Genomic DNA, 18,771 nt, shown 5'->3' on the forward strand with positions numbered 1-18,771 from the left:
GGTTTTTAAGTGTGCCCCTTTTTTCCAGTACATGTTGAAGATATAATTTTGCACATGTTTCAATACATTCAGAAGCTACGTGCAGAAGGACCTCAAGAATGGGTTTTCCAAGAGTGCAAGGTACTTTTGTTTCACCAAAATTTTTCTTAAGGAATCTATTTTTCAAAACCAAATATATGTGAACTAATTTAACCTTAAGGCCCATTTAAACTTTTGGGGTTTTTTTTCCCTAATTAAAGTCTAAAATGTTGCAATGCATAGTTGTATTAGTTAAGGCTTAGATATAGAAGTCTAATTTGTTCGCTGGGGCCCTGTTTAGGGGTTGAGATATTACATAGCCTCTGTAGGAGGAGAACTAGCATTTTTCAGGGTTTGTGTTACTTCCTGCCCGAAGCTGCATGAAATCAGTTTTTAAATCTAGTGAGAAAGCTCTACAGTGAACTCTAAAAGAAACAATAAATTGTTTCATGTGCAATAATTGTGTTCCTTAAAGTTATTTTATCATATGTGTAGAAAAGCCTCCATTCCCTCACACACACTCCCTTTTGAGACAAGGTCTCACTATGTAAACCAGCTGCTTTGAACCCACAGAGCTCTCTCTACCTGTGCCTCTTCCTCCCGAGTGCTGGGATTAAAGGCTGTATCTGGCCTTTTTTTTTTTTTTTTTTTTTTTTTTCCTTTCCCCAATATATATAACGCAGAAAGTGTTTGTCTTTCAATTCTTTTAATTCATCGTTATTTATTATTGTTATTATTATTTTCTGAACAGGGTTTCTCTGAATAGCCCTGGCTGTCCTGAAACTTTCTCTATAGACCAGACTAGCCTCAAACTCAGAGATCCACCTGCCTCTGCCTCCTAAGTTCAAGGACTAAACCACTACCACCCAGCTGTCTTTCAAATTTTCAAAGACTTCTTCTAAAGTCTAAAAAAATACTTTATATATAAAGACCTATCACAATTCTGACATGAATTTTGGATTGGGTTACTTTTTCCCACTGATGCTGGGGATCAAGTACTATACTTTGTGTGGGTTAAGCTAGCACCCTACCACTGAACTATATCTCCAGCCTAAAGAATATGCTGCTATACACAGTCAAAATGTATAATTATTGCTTGTGGAAATTATGACAATAATTTCTAACATGCAGCATTTCTTTGAATCATCATCTGTGGAATTTTTGGATTCACAGGTTGTACACAGTTCTCTGATGCCTTGACCAGTTGGCTCAGTGATTTAAGGTGTAGAACCTTTGGGTTTTTTGTTTTGTTTTGTTTTGTTTTAATTTTTAAAGCATCATCTTACTGCTGTGCCTTCTAGGCTGGCTTTAAACTTCTGATCCTCCTGTTTCAACCTCCTAAAGTGCTAGGATTCCAAAACTGTGCTGTCATGCCTAGATGTGGCTCCTCTCAGTTTACCTTCATTTAGAATTGTTTATTTATTTTTATTTATGCCTATGTTGATAATTTTTAAGTAATTTTTTCCATGTCTTATACATTCCTAAATCAAGTACTGCCAGTTTTTCATAAGTGTAATGATGATAAAATTGGAAGTACAAAGACTGTATAGTTCAAACAAAACACTAAAAATGTATTTCTGAATAATAATCGGCTTTTGTCTAATTGATTAACTTTCTGTTTTAGGACTTGAATGCTGTTGCTTTTAGGTTTAAAGATAAAGAGAGACCACGAGGCTATACATCCAAGATTGCAGGAAAACTGCATGTAAGTTGATTTTCCTGTGTACGGTGGTGTGTAGGATCTTTTAAGTCCTCCGTGTGTTACTATAGTACTACACAAATGATACAGTTGGGGCTCATAAAACCAGACAGTTTAGCACAGGGCAACCTTTGACAACAAGATCTGTTTAGAATATTACAGTTCCTTTTCCTAAAAACTTCCCTCTATAGTATTTTCATTATGTGGGCGTTTTGCTTATTGGCTGCATTTTTCATTCCTACAGCATGTGTCAGCTGCTCCTGTCCCTTCTCCCATTTCCCTTGCCACTGCTTTCGTCTGAGCTACTGTCATTTGCTACTTTGCTGCTTGCATGGTTTTCCATTTTGTTCTCCACAGTAGTTTTCTAGCGTCAGTGATTTTTTTTTTTTTTTTTAAGTCATACATCTTTAAAATTCTTTATTTTGTGGCGTTGGGGTCACACTCAAGGCCACATACATGCCAGGTAAGCACTATAAGCCTCCAGCCCCACCGTGGGGTTCAGAAAACTAAATGCAGATTGTTTTCTCCCAATGCTTAAAATTCACCAACAGTTTTCCCTGAGAGTTACCATCAAATCCAGACCGCCCTTGGCCTTTGCAGGAATCTGAGAGGTGCCATCTTTGCCGCGTTCCTAGCCGCTCTCCAGCCTCCCCTTCCGTGCCCGTTTTGCTGCGGCTGTACTAACTTTCTCACTTTCACACATTCATCGTACCCCTTTCTTTTTGTGGCATTGGAGATTGAATGCATGGCCTCTCATAGGCTAGGTGGGGCCTGCACCACAGAGCTGCACCCCAGGCCTCTTTCTTTGCACTTGTATTTTTCTCATTTTGAAACATTGTCGCTGAGTTGCTCTAACTGATCTTGAGCTTGCTTTGTAGCTCTGGCAGGCCTAGAACAGCATTCCTCCTGCGCAGCCTGTCTTCCGCAGGCCTTCAGTGTCAGGCCTGGCTGGCTCTTCCTTTGGTTTTTCTTTTTAGGACCTTTGAACTTGCTATTGTCTGTACATGGAGTGCGTCCCTCTGGTGTTTGTTTTTCCTTATCATAGATGGCTTTTGGGAAGACCTTCCTTGGCTTCCCAAATGATGCCTCTGCCTCTGCCGCTCTTATTTCCTTCACAGTTCCTATCATTATTATTCCACCGTTTGTTTATTGTGCCAATTAGAGTACATGTTCCCTGGAGAGTAAGGACTTCATGTGTCTTTCTACCCTTATGCCCTCAGTCCCTGAAGTAGTAGCTAGCACAGAAAAGGAGTTCAGTACAATTTCTGTGATGAGCCTGGTGGTGGTGGTGTCCCATGCCTTTAGTGTCAGCACTTGGGAGGTAGAGGCAGGCAGATCTCTGTGAGTTCGAGGCCAGCCTCGAGCAAGTTCCAGGTAATGCTCCGAAGCTACAGAGAAACCCTGTCTCAAAACACCAAAAAAAAAAAAAAAAAAAAAAAGATGAATCCAGTTTGTCTCAGTGCCAGAGACCTTTTTTTGGGTGGTGGGAAGAGATGGACATGATATGAGGGTGAATTAGGATGGCTGCCAGCAGCCTTTAATTGAGAAAAGATCACACTTTTATACCCTATAGTTGCACATAGGATTTAACAGGAGACAAGGGGCATGTGAGCTGAGTGTAATTTAAGATCAAGAGTTGAGGAATACAGCATTGACCTTGACAGTAGGCGCCAGTCTTATGTTAATGAAAGGCCACATGTTTCTCTTGCTAGAGATAAGAAAAATGATATCAAGCAGGAACTTTCCTCAAGCCCCCAAGGGAATGGAGGCCCTTGTCTAAATGCATGACCTTGGAAAAGGACTTCTGCATTACGTGTAGTCTACTGCATGGGCCTGTTCCCCTCAGCGCTCCTGCAAGGGAAGGTCCTCATGTCTTACTCTTTCCCATTATACTGAACTCCTGCCCTTCATGGCCTCAGGCTCTGGATCTGAACGGTTCATCCTTGGGATCAGGTGTGTCTAGTAAATCTCTAACTTTCCTGGTCTTGGTGTAATTAGGAGTGTATACTGGAATTCCTGGTTCCACAGTAGCAGGGATTTTTCCCAAAGAATTATTTTATTTTATCCAGAGAAGCTACCATTGTACACATTTCCATCCTTTACCAAAGCCCGCACAAAATTTCCCAAAAGAAAAGGCATTAGTAGTGAGAATCATTAGCAAATATCAATTTTTAACCAGAAATATATGTTTCCTCAAAACAAATATGAGAGCCAGGTCTGGTGGCTCATGTTTGTAGGAGGCTGAGGTAGGATGTTGAGTTCCAGGCTAGCCTGGGCTATAGACTCTACTTCCCCACCTCACGGAAAAAAGTGTCTCAGTAATATAAATATATGAAGGCTGACAGTATATTTGTCAGAATTATCACATTTTAGGACTTAAGGATGTGGCAGGTTTGGGTCAGGAACAGCTGAGGAAGCATAGGCCCTGGTTTAGTCTCCAGCACTGGACAAGAGAAAGATGCATCAGGGAACAGAGTAACACGCAGGGCCTCAGAGTGCTTGCTAATGGAATGGAACAAATTGAAGGAAAGGGACCTATGCATCAATAAACTTAACTTATTAGAAATCTGCTTACATTAACAAACACTGTGATAGCCTTCCCATGTTAACTATCTGTGCTTCCCCTCTTCACAGTATTATCCCCTAAATGGAGTGCTTACAGCTGAGTATTTGCTGGAAGAATTTAGACCTGACTTGATAGACATGGTTCTTGATAAGCTCAGACCAGAAAATGTCCGGTGAGTCATCTGCAGATTTTACTATTACGTACTAAACTTCTCTCGTGATTGTGAATAAAACACTTTTATTTCTACTTATCTATTTTTGAGACAGGCTCTCATTATGCAAGCTTGGCGACCTGAATTTGATCCCAAGGTAGAAGAAAAAACTGACCCCACAAAGTTGTTCTCTGACCATGCATGCATAACATAGCATGTGTACCCACATACACGGCATTCACTCACATGCACACACACCCTTGAAAAATCATGATTTAAATAGTAGTGTTTGCTTGTCAGTACCAATGTTTTTTAGGAGTGAACATGCTGGAGCCTGTGCTTTACTTTTGATTAAATTGCATGTTTCTAAATTTGATATCTTGTGCAATTAGACTTCTCTTTTTCTCCTTACCACAACTTTAAAGAAAATTGTTTTTCCTGTAGAGGCTTAGATCCTTTGATTGCTGTCATCATAACTGAGGCAGGTCACTAAGGAAGTGCAGAACAGCCTGGGATAATCTTGCCGACTGCCTGGCAAGAACTGTATTGCTTAATTATTTTTTAAATCCCACTGAGACAAGTTTAAGATTGACAGCAGCAAAGGAAATCCCTGGAATGAGAAGAATGTCAGAGGTCATTGGATGCAGCCCACCAGTCTGCTAGCTTACCCTGTACCACTTACATAATTACCTGCCTCAGTCTAAGTTCCTCTAATGATGGGAGCTCATTAAGTATTGAGGTAGAGAAATTTCTTTTCAGTGTTGATAATATTTGCTGGGCCATGGTTATTACCTGTTTTACATCATCATCATCATCATAACTCTCCTCCTTATACCTTTGATGTGTTTATCATATTCTACCTTGGTGCATCAGGAGTACCTTTGCTGTGTGCCTACCTTGACTCATAAATGGTCCTATTCATTTGGGAGTTGTTATTAATGATGAATCCACTCAAGTCCTGTCTTCTGGTCTCTTTCATAGTCTTAACCATTGACTGTAGAATTCTCTCAGTAGTCTGTGCCTAACCCACTGGCTTATGGTCACCTAGCCTGAGCTTTTGCTTTTTCTGTATTTGGTTCACTGCACCATTTAAGATCCATGGTGTTTTCCAAAGATAATTTAGTAAGAGTGGCACCGTGTCTTTTAACATGAGTTAGCTTGGCACAATTTGCTTTAAGCTATGTGTCCTATTGAGTATTTTCAGAACTCAAGCTGGTGTGGTAAGGGCTCAAGAAAAGTTGACTGAATGTTCCTTAAGCTTTTAGTGTAACATGAATAATCCAAACTTACAGACAGTTTTGGTGATATTAATTGATTATGATCTAATAAATCTTGCCTGGAGACCAGAAAAGCAAATTGACCAAGCACCAGAGAGCTCTCACCTCTACCAGTGTTCAGACTGAAGGGGTGATCCACTGAACCTCAGACTGCATCTCCAGACTGCACTGCTCCTCACCAGATCTCAGACTGCTGCCTGAGACTGCACTGTGCTCCTTATATTGTCTCTAGTGCTGGGATTAAAGGTGTGAGCTCTGCTACTCTTTTAGACTGATTCATGTCATGTAGACTGAGAGTCATGTAGCACAGAGTGGCCTTGAACTCATAGAGATCCTTCTGCCTCTGTCTCCTGAGTCCTGGGATTAAATGTGTGTGCCACTACTGCCCAGCTTCTATGGCCGTGGCTAGCTTTGCATTCTGGTCTCAAGGCAAGCTTTATTAGTTCATAACTAACATATCACCACAGTTTAGCCTCCTTTTTCTTCCTTACTTACTTAAAGTAATTCCTCCTTAGTTTCAGAAACAACATATAGCAGCTGGATTGAGGGCTCGGTGATTGAGAAGATACACAACACACAGACAGACATGTATACAGTGGTACACACACACACACACACACACACACACACACGCATGATTCACCATTTTTCATAAGTCAGGTTTTTCTTATCACTTGTCTTTTGCTGGTATTTGATCTTGTTTTATCAATAGAATTTTGGTTTGTTTATTTTGCACTTTTTTCTTTTGTGTTTATCATTTAAAAACCTAAGAGGTTAAGGGTGTAGCTTAGTGGTGGTGCATGTGCAAGGTTCTGGGTTTAATACTGGCATCTAAAACAAACAAAAATCTAATTTGTTATGAAACTGTAGGATTCTACTAGTGAAAGAATAAAGTTAATCTAATTTGAATCTCCTTTGTAGAAAAACAATGAAACTGAGGCCCGGAGAGGCTAAATGACTGACTAATTTAGATCTTCACAGAGATTTTGGCAAGATCTCAAAGGACATGAGTCAGAGTATCTACCAAAGCCAGGTTTCTACTTGTCAGCCTTGTGCCCTAAGAGTAACTGAATCCGTCCAGATTACCTGTGACACCTCTTTCCATCCTTCAGCTATTGTCTTCTTTTTCTCTCAGGCATTATTTGTAAAAGTCTCATGGGAAGTCATTCCCTGGAAACCACCCTTCTCTTAATATCTGTAGTGAGGAAGCCCTTTGTTTCCAGGTGGACTTCATCCAACTCTTGCACTCCTAAACATGTTTTCGCTAACATGAAGTCATCAGTAGGCCTGCAGTCTAGCCTCCCCTTTTATTAAACATTGGTTTCTTTTCTTATCCAATATAATCTGAATGCAGTTTCCCCATCCCTCTACTTCTCCCAGTTTCCGCCCACCTCCTCTCCCATCCAGATCCACTCCCTTTCTGTCTGTCCTTAGAAAAGAACAGGCTTCTAGGAGATACCAACAGGACTTAACAAAATAAAATATAATAAGGGAAAATGAAAACCATTGTATTGAAGTTGGATAAGACAAGCCAACAGAAAAAGAAAAGAGCCCCAAGAGAAGGCACAAGAATCAGAGACCCCCTCGTTTACACACTCAGGGGTGTGGCTGTGGGTCTCCGTGTTTGTTCCCATCTGCTGCAGGAGGGAGCCTCTCTGACGGTGGCTGAGTAAGGCGTGTGTCTATGAGGATAGTAGTTGGTTTTACTCTGGGTCTCTGGGCTGTCTAGACTCTGGTTCTTGGTCACTTGAGCAGTGTCAGGTACAGGTTCTGTCTTACGAAGCAGGCCTTAAGTCAAATCAGTTAGTCACTCCCACAAGCTTTGTACCACCATGGTCCTAGTGTATTTTACAGGCAGGACAGATTGTAGACCAATGGTTTTGTGGTTGGGTTGGTGTTCACATTCTCTTTTTTTTTTTTTTTTTTTTTTTTTTTTTCTCTTTTTTTCTTTTTTTTTTTTTTTTTTGTAGCCTGCAGTGTGACTTTCCATGTCATAAACACTAGAACATGGGGTGAGGGCTTTATGTGTATGGTGATATATTATTTATGATTTATTAAAGCTTGCCTGAGGATTCAGAAGAAAATTGCTTTCTAAATCCTTAGGCAAGCTTTAATAAATCATAAACTGTATGTCTCCACACAATGTAGGCACCAGTTCTGTCTCTTTGTGTTCAATGAGTTGTATGGGTGTTGTCTTCAACAATGGGTCCTTGTTATCACTTTGTGGAGAGCAACCTATTGTCTTGGCAATAACCTCAATTGTTTGGAGATTTCCATGAGACCCTTTCAGACAACTCAATTGGATGAAACCCAGTCTCAGGACTGAAAGCTTTTTTTAGTAATAAAAGATGGCTAGGAGGGATTCTATGCCCCTCATTATTGTAGACAATGAAATATCACGTTCATATATTATAGGAAGTTCCCATACTGCTCCTCAAATGCTCTTGAATTCTGCCTTTTCCCTCACTGTCCCCCTCCATCCCATCTCCCCTCTGCCTTCCAACCTGGCCCTCCCATTCTCACATCCGTCATTGGGGGTGGGCATGTGCTTTCCATGGCGTGCTTATGGAGGTCAGAGGACAACTTTGTGGAGTCAGTTCTCTCCTTCTACTTGAGACAGGGTTTCTCTGTGTATCCCTAGCTATCCTCGGTTATTGTGAAGCTCTATAGCCCAGGCTGGACTCGAACTCAGAGATCCTCCTGCCTCTGCCTCCCGAGTGCTGGAATTAAAGGTGTGCATTACCACCTCCCAGCTCTCCTTCTACTTTGATGTGGGTTCCAGGGATCAAATCCAGTCATGTTCTGCAGTGCATGCCTCTTAACTGCTGAGCTGTCTTGCAGGCCCCTGGGGAGGTTCTTGACTTGTCAGCATACATCATTTCCTTGTGGACCTTGTGACAGAACTCTTTCATCTCTGAAACTCTGATTCTTGTGCTTTTGTGGAATGTTTCTTCTTATTTAACTTGTTTTCCAGAATTGGTAGTGGTCAATGACAGGTAGACCAGTCTAGATTGGCAGATAGGTGAGTTGAGTTGATTAGCTTGTCTATTTCAAAGCAGGTTGATAAGACCAAGTACAGTTGTTCTGTAGCGTGAATAAGGGATAGAAGGTAATTCAGACAACTATCCATTGTTATTTGGAATAGAAATCATGATTCTGCATCTGGAAAAATGGCTTGCTAGAACCCAGGTAAGTGACAGGTAGCCATGTTGAACCGCTTAAGAGTTCCAGCCTTGGAAGACAGAGGCAGCGAATCCCTGGGCAATGTAGCTAGGGAGACTAACAGTATTGGTTAGCTCTGAGTTTGATTGAGAGACCCTACCTTTGTGAACAATGTGGAAGAACATTGAGGACGATTTAGCATCATCAATCTCAGACTGCCATGTGCATGCACCCACACACACATGCACAACACATACATGATACATGCAAATGGGAAAGAAAAGGAGATTCTGAAAGTGAATGGTATTGAGCAGAGGGATGTTTTGATGGTAGCATCAGGCGTTCAGCTTGAGGGCAGCACTCAGAGGCTCCACCAAATGTCTCAGGACAGATGGACGGAAGGAGGGAAGTGCTGACATAAACCTAGTTATTTGACTTTGACAGTAAAGAAGCTGAACTAACTGATTCATGCCAGTCCAGCCAAGCTAATTGGCTAGAATCCCTCAATCCAAAAGGTTCAAATTAGGCTTTGTCCCAGTGAAAGTTGACTGTGCTGCTGGACATGTAATGATTCCATTGGGACAGGTAAGAGAAGTGTCTGTGATGTTGCTCGCCAGGAAAAGCTTACAGAATTTTATTGATGGGAGATTTTTCGTACTCCTCTCCTTATTCCTCGTGATGCTTGACATCTAACTCACAACATATTTCATGATGGCCAGTGCTCTGCTGTTGACCTACATCTTCAGCCCAATGATTCTTAAAATATTCTTTGCCTGTGGACATTTTACTTCTACCATCCCTCCTTTCATTAGTTACTTTTCCATTGCTGTGCTAAAATGCCATGGCCAAGGCAGCCTATTAAAGGAGGATTAGTATGGCTTATGGTTCCAGAGGCATAAGATACTGTCATGGTAGGGAACCATGGCAGCAAGCGGCAGGCATGCCAGCGGGAGCAAGACGCTGGGAGCTCACATCTTGAACTGCATCTGTGGAGCAGAGAGCGAGAACTAGAAATGGCATGATGTTTTTATTTATTTATTTATAGCTGAGATAGCCATGAAGAGCAAGCTTGTAAGCAGTGTCCCTCCAAGATTCTTCCATCCCTGCCCAGGTCCCTGCCCTGACATCCCTCAGTGGAGGACTGACCTGCAAGGTGAAATAACCCTTTCTTCCCCAGAGTGCTTTTGGCCCTGGTGTTTACCACGGCAACAGAAAGCAAACAAGGATAAGGCCCAACACATTCTTGGACATAATTTACATTTTCATGAGTCAGGGTCCTGTACATAATTTACAGGCTTGTTTCTGTTTGTTTTTTCCATCTGTCTCTAGGGTGGCAATAGTTTCCAAATCATTTGAAGGGAAAACTGACCGCACAGAGCAATGGTATGGAACCCAGTACAAGCAAGAAGCTATACCAGAGGAAGTCATTCAGGTAGGCTCCCGTCACCTGGGAGTGAGTAAGCCCGACATGTGGGGACCCGGAGAGTCAACATAGGTTCCGGAGTGTGGAGAGTGGTGGCCCACTGCTGTCCTTACCGTCCCCGGAAGGCACGAGATAAGGCAGCAGGGGCCATGGGGCCATGGAGGACCGGCACAGCTGTGGAGAGCCGGCCATGGAGGACCGGCACAGCTGTGGAGAGCCGGCAGTGCTGGTGCAGTCCTGGCTGGCACACACTGTCCTTACTTTTCGGTAGCGCTGTATTTTTCCCTGTTTGCCAACGTAAGGGAATTGTGACTTATTTCCAAACAGTTGTGCTTAGATTGCATTCTACTACATTTGTCAGATTTTTGAGGTTCTGCTTAGTTACATAGAATCTTTTTCTCTCTTTCCCTGTTGACTGTGGACCCTTGAGTTTGTGTCTATTACTCAAAAGTACCAGAAAAGCTTACAAGTAATAAACTTTTTTTTTTTCAGTGATAACACAGGAAAAGAAATATTTTCTAATTTTTTATCTATTGTGTTTGCACAAAATGTATGTGGAGGTCAGAGGATAACCCTGTATGGCCAGTTCTCTCCTTCTAGTTCCAAATGGGTTCCCGAGATGGAGCTCAGGTATGCAGACTGCCGTGGCCAGCGTACCTGATGGGGTGTGACTAAATCCATATTCCTAAACAGAAGGACAGACATCTTTTTTAGTCAGTGCTGGGCTGCAATAAACTGAGGACAAAGGGAGCAGTCCGTTTACCAAATTCTGGCTATAACAGCCAGAGAATTTTTTTTTTTTTTTAATTTATCTGGAAGTTCAGCAGTGAGATGGCTTGCTGTGTGTTTCCAAGCCCTCCGCTCAGCCTTTCTGGAGACAAGCTGCTGCTTAAAAACCCTGTGCTCCACACCGATGCTCTGCCCATGCCAAAGATACTATGTGTTGACACCAAAATTGAACTGCACCGTCTACAAAGCTGTGGCATGTTAGCTAGGTGACAAGTGATGGGATCCAGAACCGATGGCACTTGCCTGCCCCTTTGAATTTTCAGTAATAAAAAGCCTTTTAGTTGTGAGCCTGAGCCTTTCACAGCTGAGCAGTCCCTGCAGCTGATAACATGTTGTAAATTAGGGATCAACTGTCAATGGCCTGTGATCTGTCCTGCTGGCACCAATTAGAAAGTTAGAACCAGTTCATGTGTGAACCTTAAATCTTTTCATTGTTTTATGGGCTCACTAGGCACTTTGCATGTCTTCTAAAAGAAATGTGGGTCAGACCTTAAGAAGCCCTGAAAGGATGGGCTGGTGACAGTGCTCAAGGGGGGATAAAATCACTTGCTGCCAAGGCTGATGACTCAAGTTCAATCCCCAGAGCCTGCATGCACCCATGGTGTGTGGAAGGAGATAATTGATTCCTACAGGTTGTCCTCTGACCTCTACAATAGGCACTGTGGTGTGTGCAGCTGCATACACAATCAGTAAGTGGAAAAAGCTAGGAGTAACAAAGTGGAAGAGGCCCAGCTAGCCTGCCCTTCAGGCTCTAACTGGAGGCAACAGCAATTGAGAATGTGGATTTGATTATCCCTGTGTAGATAGGTGGTTATCTTTTAAAGAGCAATATGATCCTATCAGTTTCTCTGTGTTCCACACAGATTTTTCTTTAAACAGCTGAGTAGACGCTCCAGAGAGGGGTCAGGGACAGGTGGGGTGGGAGGGGGGGGGGAGAGACATATAGATGAATGTAAAGTCTTTCTTAGTACCAGAAAGAGAAACTCAAGTTGCAAGAAAATCCATCAGAAACTGCTGATTCTGGTTGTAGCCCCTTCATATATGAGGGAGAATGCTCCTCCCTGTTTGCTCACATCGAGCAGAGATACCTTTTTGTTGTTGTTGTTTGTAGTTGGGGTCTCCCTGTATAGCCCTTGAGAAATCAGCCAGGCTGGTATCTTGCTAGGGATCTTTCTGCCTCTGCTTTTTGATAACACTTATTGCTATAGACCGAACCTGGGTATAACCTCAGCCCAAAGACAGTAGTTTTAACTCTTGGGTTCTGTTAATAATTGCTTTTGTATGTGTGTATTTTATTATTCATCTAGAAATGGCAAAATGCTGAACTGAATGGGAAATTTAAACTTCCAACAAAGAATGAATTTATTCCTACAAATTTTGAGATTTTGTCATTAGAAAAAGATGCAACATCCTACCCTGCTCTCATTAAGGTAATGTGTTGAGTCTGTGGTCTATTTGTTTATGATGAGGGTTTCCTTTTAGGGTACCCAACTCTTGGGGGGGGGGAAGTGGGCAAGTGTTCCTTTTGCCTTAGCCACAGAGTCAATGGTTTTAAATTTAAAGGTCAGACCTATTACATGGAGAAATAGAGGTAATTTCTTCTGTTTGATACTTTGTTGATTTAGGATTTGTCACATCCTATGAAATGATAGAAATGCTATAAAAGAATACAAGAAATTAAAAATGCAACAGCAAACAAAACTACCAAACAATAGAATATAGAGGATTGCTTTTTTGCAGAAAAAAAAGGTCAGGGCTCTAATGGACTAGAAAGTAGTGACCAAGTAGGGAGCCAGAGTCTTACAATTGAATCTTGGGGGTAGAGTACCATCGAGTCTGTCATTTTCTGTCAGTTAGGCAGACTAATTCTGATTAGAGCAGGACTATACGAGGGTGAAGCCCAGCCAGCAGGGTTATAGATCACTCTAGAGGCTGGCTGACACATCCATCCAAAAGATGCCCTGGGTTTCTTGGGCTCCCGGTGTGTAGAAAGATGACGCCAGTGTTTCCCATCTGTCTCCTGCATCATGTTCTCATCACCCCACTCATTGGCTGTAAAGGCTGGCTGCTTTCTGCCACAGGGGTTGGCAAGCTTCTCTGTTCTGCTTGTGAACCTGGTGCTTCAAGGTTGTGGGGCAGCAGCAACTTCAGAATCCTTTGACCCTCAGCTTCATGGGTGCTCCGAGCAGATACTTTTGTGAAATGCACCTCTGTTTCCCTAACCAAACTGTCTCTCTGTCACAGGATACAGCCATGAGTAAGCTGTGGTTCAAGCAAGATGATAAATTTTTCTTGCCGAAAGCTTGTCTCAACTTTGAGTTTTTCAGGTATGTAGTTGAGTCCAATTTAGGAAAACAACAATTACATTTTTGTTGAGATTTCTCTTCTTAAGCATGCATTCTTGAAATAATAAGGATTAGATTTCTCCTAGACAAGAAAAGACTGCTAAGAAGTGCTTAGAATCAAAGTTAATTATTCCTTGCATTAATGAGTGCTCCCTTTAGCTGAGTTGATTTATGGTAGCTCTTATTAGGAGGCTCTTATTATCCTTTGGGATTTGGGAATCTAGAAAAGCTATAGATTTATGGAGAAGGTTCGTTAAGGAAAGAATTAATGATTGGAATGTTTTCATTGGTTAATTTTTTTTTTTAATTCCTGAAACTTGCCCAGGGATGTGTGTGTACAAATAAACAAATAAATAAATAAATATGTGTGTGTGCATGTGCTCACATGCACATATATGCATGTGTGAATAAATACACATATTTGTGTGAGTAAATGAACACATGAATGTGTTTATACACACACACTCAAAGAGGAGGGAGATGGGGTTTTGGTTTTTGAGATAATATCTCAAAAACATAACTCATGTAACGATGTTTGCCTTTTAGAGAGGTCCATGCATGGATCCTTCTAACAATTACAGAAGTGACCTTCACTTTCTGGTATATCCTTAAGAGGAGCAAAGCCCAGAGAATGCCTCGACTCTCCTCATTACACACCTTGAACTAGGATTACCAAACTGCAGTTTTCACGTTTCTGATCCTCAGACATGTGTGCATCTCATGGTTAAATGTCAGTGGATTTAAACTGCTAAATCTTAGAATGCCTTAGAATAATGTGAACTAACACAGTCTGACTATTCTCCTGCCTTGGGATTACAGATGTCCACTACCAAACCTGACTTAGACTGTAATTTTACATTTCTGAACTAGATGTTCTCTTAAAAATGAGTTTATCACTGGGCAGTGGTGACACACACCTTTAATCCCAGCACTCAGCAGGCAGATGCAGACTGATCTCTGTGAATTTGAGGCCAGCCTGGTCTGTAGAGCAAGTTTCAGGGTAGCCAGGGGTACACTTTGACTTGAATAACTGGAAGAGAGGGAGGGAGGGAGGAATTGTATGTGTGTGTGTTGTGTCTTTTTCATCTTTTCAGAAGTAGGATTAAATCATGTATACTTTATATATACATTAAATCATGTATACTTAAAAATCACAGTTTTTAAGACCCTGTGAACAATATGTACATTTTTAATATCTGATTATAATGTATTTGGGCCAGAATTTACATATTTCAGTGGAATCAATGTCTCTTAAAGGTTAAACTTTTGGCCTATTTCAGTACCCTGTACACACAGTCATATGACTTGGTATTTTAGGACATTTGTCATTCTTTTCTAAGCTTGAATCAGATGGTATTGAACCACCAACCCTGGCACTACTAACTTTCAGACCCACCTGATGTCATGGCCTTATTTTGTTTTGATGGGCTGGCATCCTCACCGCCACCTCCCCCATAAGCCACTGTATGTGGTGTTGGTATGTGGGTGTAGGTGGGGGGGGTTGGGGTTGTGGGTGTGGGTGTATAATGCCTTAAGTGTAAAGCTCCTCATTGCCTAAAGAGCATTTGTCATCGTATGCAATACTGTAAGAGAATTAAAACAAGGTCAGAGAGATGACTCAGCAGGTAAAGGTGTTGCCACTAAGCCTGATAATCTGAGTTCGATCCTGATCCTAGGACTCATATGGTAGGAGAGAACCAGCTACCCCAGGTTGACTTCTGAATTTTATATGTGCCATATAATAGGTAATAGATGTGTGCACAGGTAGATGAATACGTTTTTTAAAAGAGAGAATTAAATGGCAGCATCCATTTAGATATTTTTCTCTTTGACTTTATTTCCTGCTTCCCCGTCCCCATAACCGTATCACCACCTGGCATATCAGCCTTTAGCTTATTGCTTGTCTCTGCCAGTTAAGCTATAAGCCCCGCACACTCCTCCTCTGCTCTCAGTTCCTAGAGAGCACTGTAGTAAGTGTGTTGTGATGCATACTGTTGAGTGCACGGCTCTTTCCTTGGTGTGGATAAAGGTAAGCGGTGTTGTATAGTCAACTAAGCAGGCTGACTTGTGTTTGAATCCTACTCTGCTGCTGGGGAAAATAGCTTCCTGTCTGAGAGAGGAAAGTTGATATCTGGTTTTATTTACCTGTTATATGCTGCAATTGCTTCTCTTTTCATACACTCTCACATAGGTATTCTCATACTGTAATTTTTTTAAAATCCTAGCTGCTTTATTAATGTTTGTTCCAGTAATGCTCTAGTTCTCTTGATTAGGGGTAAGCTAATATTTTCACGGTTCTTTTAAATCTTTCTCTTTTAAGGCCATACAGTTAGAGCACACAGGTTTCTCCGTTACATCTTCCTGTACCTTACGAGAGTAGCTTGCTTGGAGAGAGAAGACATGCCGATGCTGAATCAACTCACCAGTTATACCTCCTCTCAGCTGCTGAAGGCAGCCATGCACTTCAAACATTCACTTTCTCACCTGCCTTTCCTTCCTAGCTGGTTAATTCTCTATGCCAGATGTTCTCAACCTGTGGCTTGTGAGCCTTTCACAGGGGTCACATCTCTGACATTCTGTATATCAGATATTTACATCACGATTCATAACAATAGTAAAATTAGTTATGAAGTGGCAACAATGTAATTTTATGGTTGGGGTCGCCACAGCATGAGGATGTGTATTAAAGGGTCACATGCAGTATTAGGATGGTAAAGGGTCACACGCAGTATTAAGAAGTCTGAAGACCGCTGGCCTCATACCATCCAAGATAACCAGTTCTTTCCTCTCTGCCACCAATGCACACATGTAGCGTACTTGTGACATCTTCCCTCTTAGACAGATTCAAGGATTCAACCATGTCCTCAGAAATTATATAAGCTAATGTTCGGTTTCTTCGCCTGTCTCGAAAGGCCGCAGCACATTGGGAAGTAGTTCATCAGCTCTTTGACTGTCAACATTTTCTTCCAGCCCATTTGCTTATGTGGACCCCTTGCACTGTAACATGGCCTATTTGTACCTTGAGCTTCTCAAAGACTCACTCAACGAGTATGCATATGCAGCAGAGCTAGCGGGCCTGAGCTATGACCTCCAAAATACCATCTATGGGATGTATGTAAGTACCCATGCCTCAGCCTTCCACTCAGCATTTTTATATTAATTTGATGGAAGCGTTTTTAATTGTGGGTATGAGTTTAATTTATTTTAAAAATCTCCATGGCTTATCATATTTTCTCTTCATTTAATTTTTACGTTAGCTTTTATTCTAACATTCCACTGTGTACCGTTCATAGTATGCAGAGGTTTGTTTTTTGTTTTTTGGTTTTTTTTTTTTTTTTAAACATCTTTCATCAGAATGTCACATTTTTCTCCTCAAACAAAATTGTGCCCAATCTAGGTTTAGCTCTCACCCATTCTGTATCTGAGATCTTGAGAGGTTCAGAAAACAAAATGAAGTCATCTCTTTGTAAGAGTGTGAGGTTGGCCTACCCTGTTTCCTCAGAAGGCAGAGCACGAGGCTGCATATCCATACTCTTCGGTCATATCTCTTCATTGTCATGCCACCGTGTGAGGTATCAAAGCATTTTTCTGTTTTTCTTTTTGTTAGTCGCTACATTTATGCTGATCCTCTCCATTGCAACATGACATACCTGTTTATCAGGTTATTGAAGGATGATTTAAAAGAGTATACATATGCAGCACGCCTGTCAGGTTTGAGCTATGCCATTGCATCAGGAATGAATGCAATACTTGTAAGTAAAATGCAAAACAAAGAAAAGGCAGCACCCTGTTAGAGCTTTCTGTTGAGCTTGGGAAACTATTAATACCTGCATCTGTAAACAGGAAGGCTGGTGGTTTTCTTCCTGTGCCTTTTCAGTGACTGGAAGATTCAAATTAGTACTAGCTCACTAATAAGTGACTGGGAGAACTTAGTGCATCTTGTGAACATGTATGTGTGCTACATGTATGTGCATGTTCTGTTTGAGATGTTTAACATACTAATCCTAGAAGCATGTTTTTGTCCTAGTATATCTGAGTTCTTTTCTATTCATAAGTAAAAGCTATTTGTTATTATTGTGGTGTTTGAATTACATAAGCATCTCTTATTTCTAGAGACACTAGTAGAAAGTTCCTGTGTTCACATCCCCCTGGCAGCTTATTTTGTGGCATGTTTCATTAACTGTTTTACATGTGTTGTTCCTACATCTTACCCTGGATGATATCTCAGTTTCGAATCCATTTAATGGCACACATCCATTCTTACTGGTCTCGAAAGCACATGTTTAGTAAAAACTGAAATGGGCATATGTCCCAAAACTTAAATTTTCATTTATTTTGCAGAAGTGCTCTTCTTTTTACCGTTATTTTCCAAGTTGCTCTTGTTTAATGTATAAGAATACGTATAGTCTAAGCATTTTCAGAATCTACAGATTGAGACTTAGAGATCAAAATTAGCCACAAGTATTAAAGCAGCAGTTTGTTTTGTTTCTGGCTAATGGCTTTTAGCAGCTGTTAGCATTTATTTGTGATAAAGCAGGCTTTCTGATAGTTGTGGATCCTATGGTACACAGCCTGCTTCCTGTGGCCAAGGACTTTATTCCAGCTGTGGGTCTTGCCTGTCATTCCTCGCAGGGATGTTCTCCTCGAAGTGTATCCTGTGTTGCTCCAGGTGCTGCACACAGATATGTAATTACAGCCTTTCCCCTCCTTGCTTTCTGAATGTGAGGCTTTCAGAGGCTGGTAAAGTAAGAGATTCTAAGGCAAATCCTCATAGTATATACACTATATTTTCCCTACAAATCTGTGTGCTATTGGCATCTAGAACCTCAGTAGAACTTATAAAATAAGCAGGAAATTAAGATCATGATTCCTTAATAGATAACACTAAATGAGAGCAGTGTCGGGCTGTGAAATATAAAATTAGGGCTGCCTGATTATTTCCAAAGATGATTTTTCCCCCCCTTAGAGGAGGCAGGTAGTTGAGACAAGGTCTTGCTGTGCGTTCCTGACTAACCTGGAACTGGCTGAGTAAACCAAACTGGCCTCAGACATGGAGATGCCTGACCTCCTAGTTACATTGAGCCAGAGCTGACTATTTAAATACTTCTAAACAGTTTTGGGATGTGTCCAGCAGCTAGGTAACAGCCCCTGTGATTTCTTCCTTCTTACTACATTCATAAAAGTATTAATTCTGGAACTGGAGAGATGACTCAAAGGTTAAGAGCACTGGCTGCCCTTCCAGAGGTTCTGAGTTCAATTCCCAGCTACCACATGGTGTCTCACATCCATCTATAATGAAATCTGGTGCCCTATTCTGGCATGCAGGCAGAACACATCATAA

The 18,771-nt window shown here is 41.4% G+C and overlaps 1 protein-coding gene across 2 annotated transcripts in view; it reads left to right on the plus strand.

Annotated features, from left to right (window-relative positions):
* The window catches only part of Ide (insulin degrading enzyme), an 86,776-nt gene that overhangs the window by 50,206 nt on the left and 17,799 nt on the right, over positions 1-18,771 (plus strand). The window contains exons 9-15 of one of the 2 annotated variants that reach the window (XM_051199577.1): positions 29-120; positions 1,643-1,723; positions 4,352-4,455; positions 10,203-10,305; positions 12,393-12,515; positions 13,330-13,412; positions 16,401-16,545. In XM_051199577.1, the coding sequence (XP_051055534.1) occupies positions 29-120; positions 1,643-1,723; positions 4,352-4,455; positions 10,203-10,305; positions 12,393-12,515; positions 13,330-13,412; positions 16,401-16,545 (731 nt within the window). Of the gene's footprint in view, positions 1-28; positions 121-1,642; positions 1,724-4,351; positions 4,456-10,202; positions 10,306-12,392; positions 12,516-13,329; positions 13,413-16,400; positions 16,546-17,037; positions 17,183-18,771 lie in introns of both variants that reach the window. The other variant, XM_051199578.1, reaches the window with a different exon arrangement.

The sequence above is a fragment of the Phodopus roborovskii genome, unplaced genomic scaffold (genome assembly GCF_943737965.1).
Source record: "Phodopus roborovskii unplaced genomic scaffold, PHOROB, whole genome shotgun sequence".
Lineage (NCBI taxonomy): Eukaryota > Metazoa > Chordata > Mammalia > Rodentia > Cricetidae > Phodopus > Phodopus roborovskii.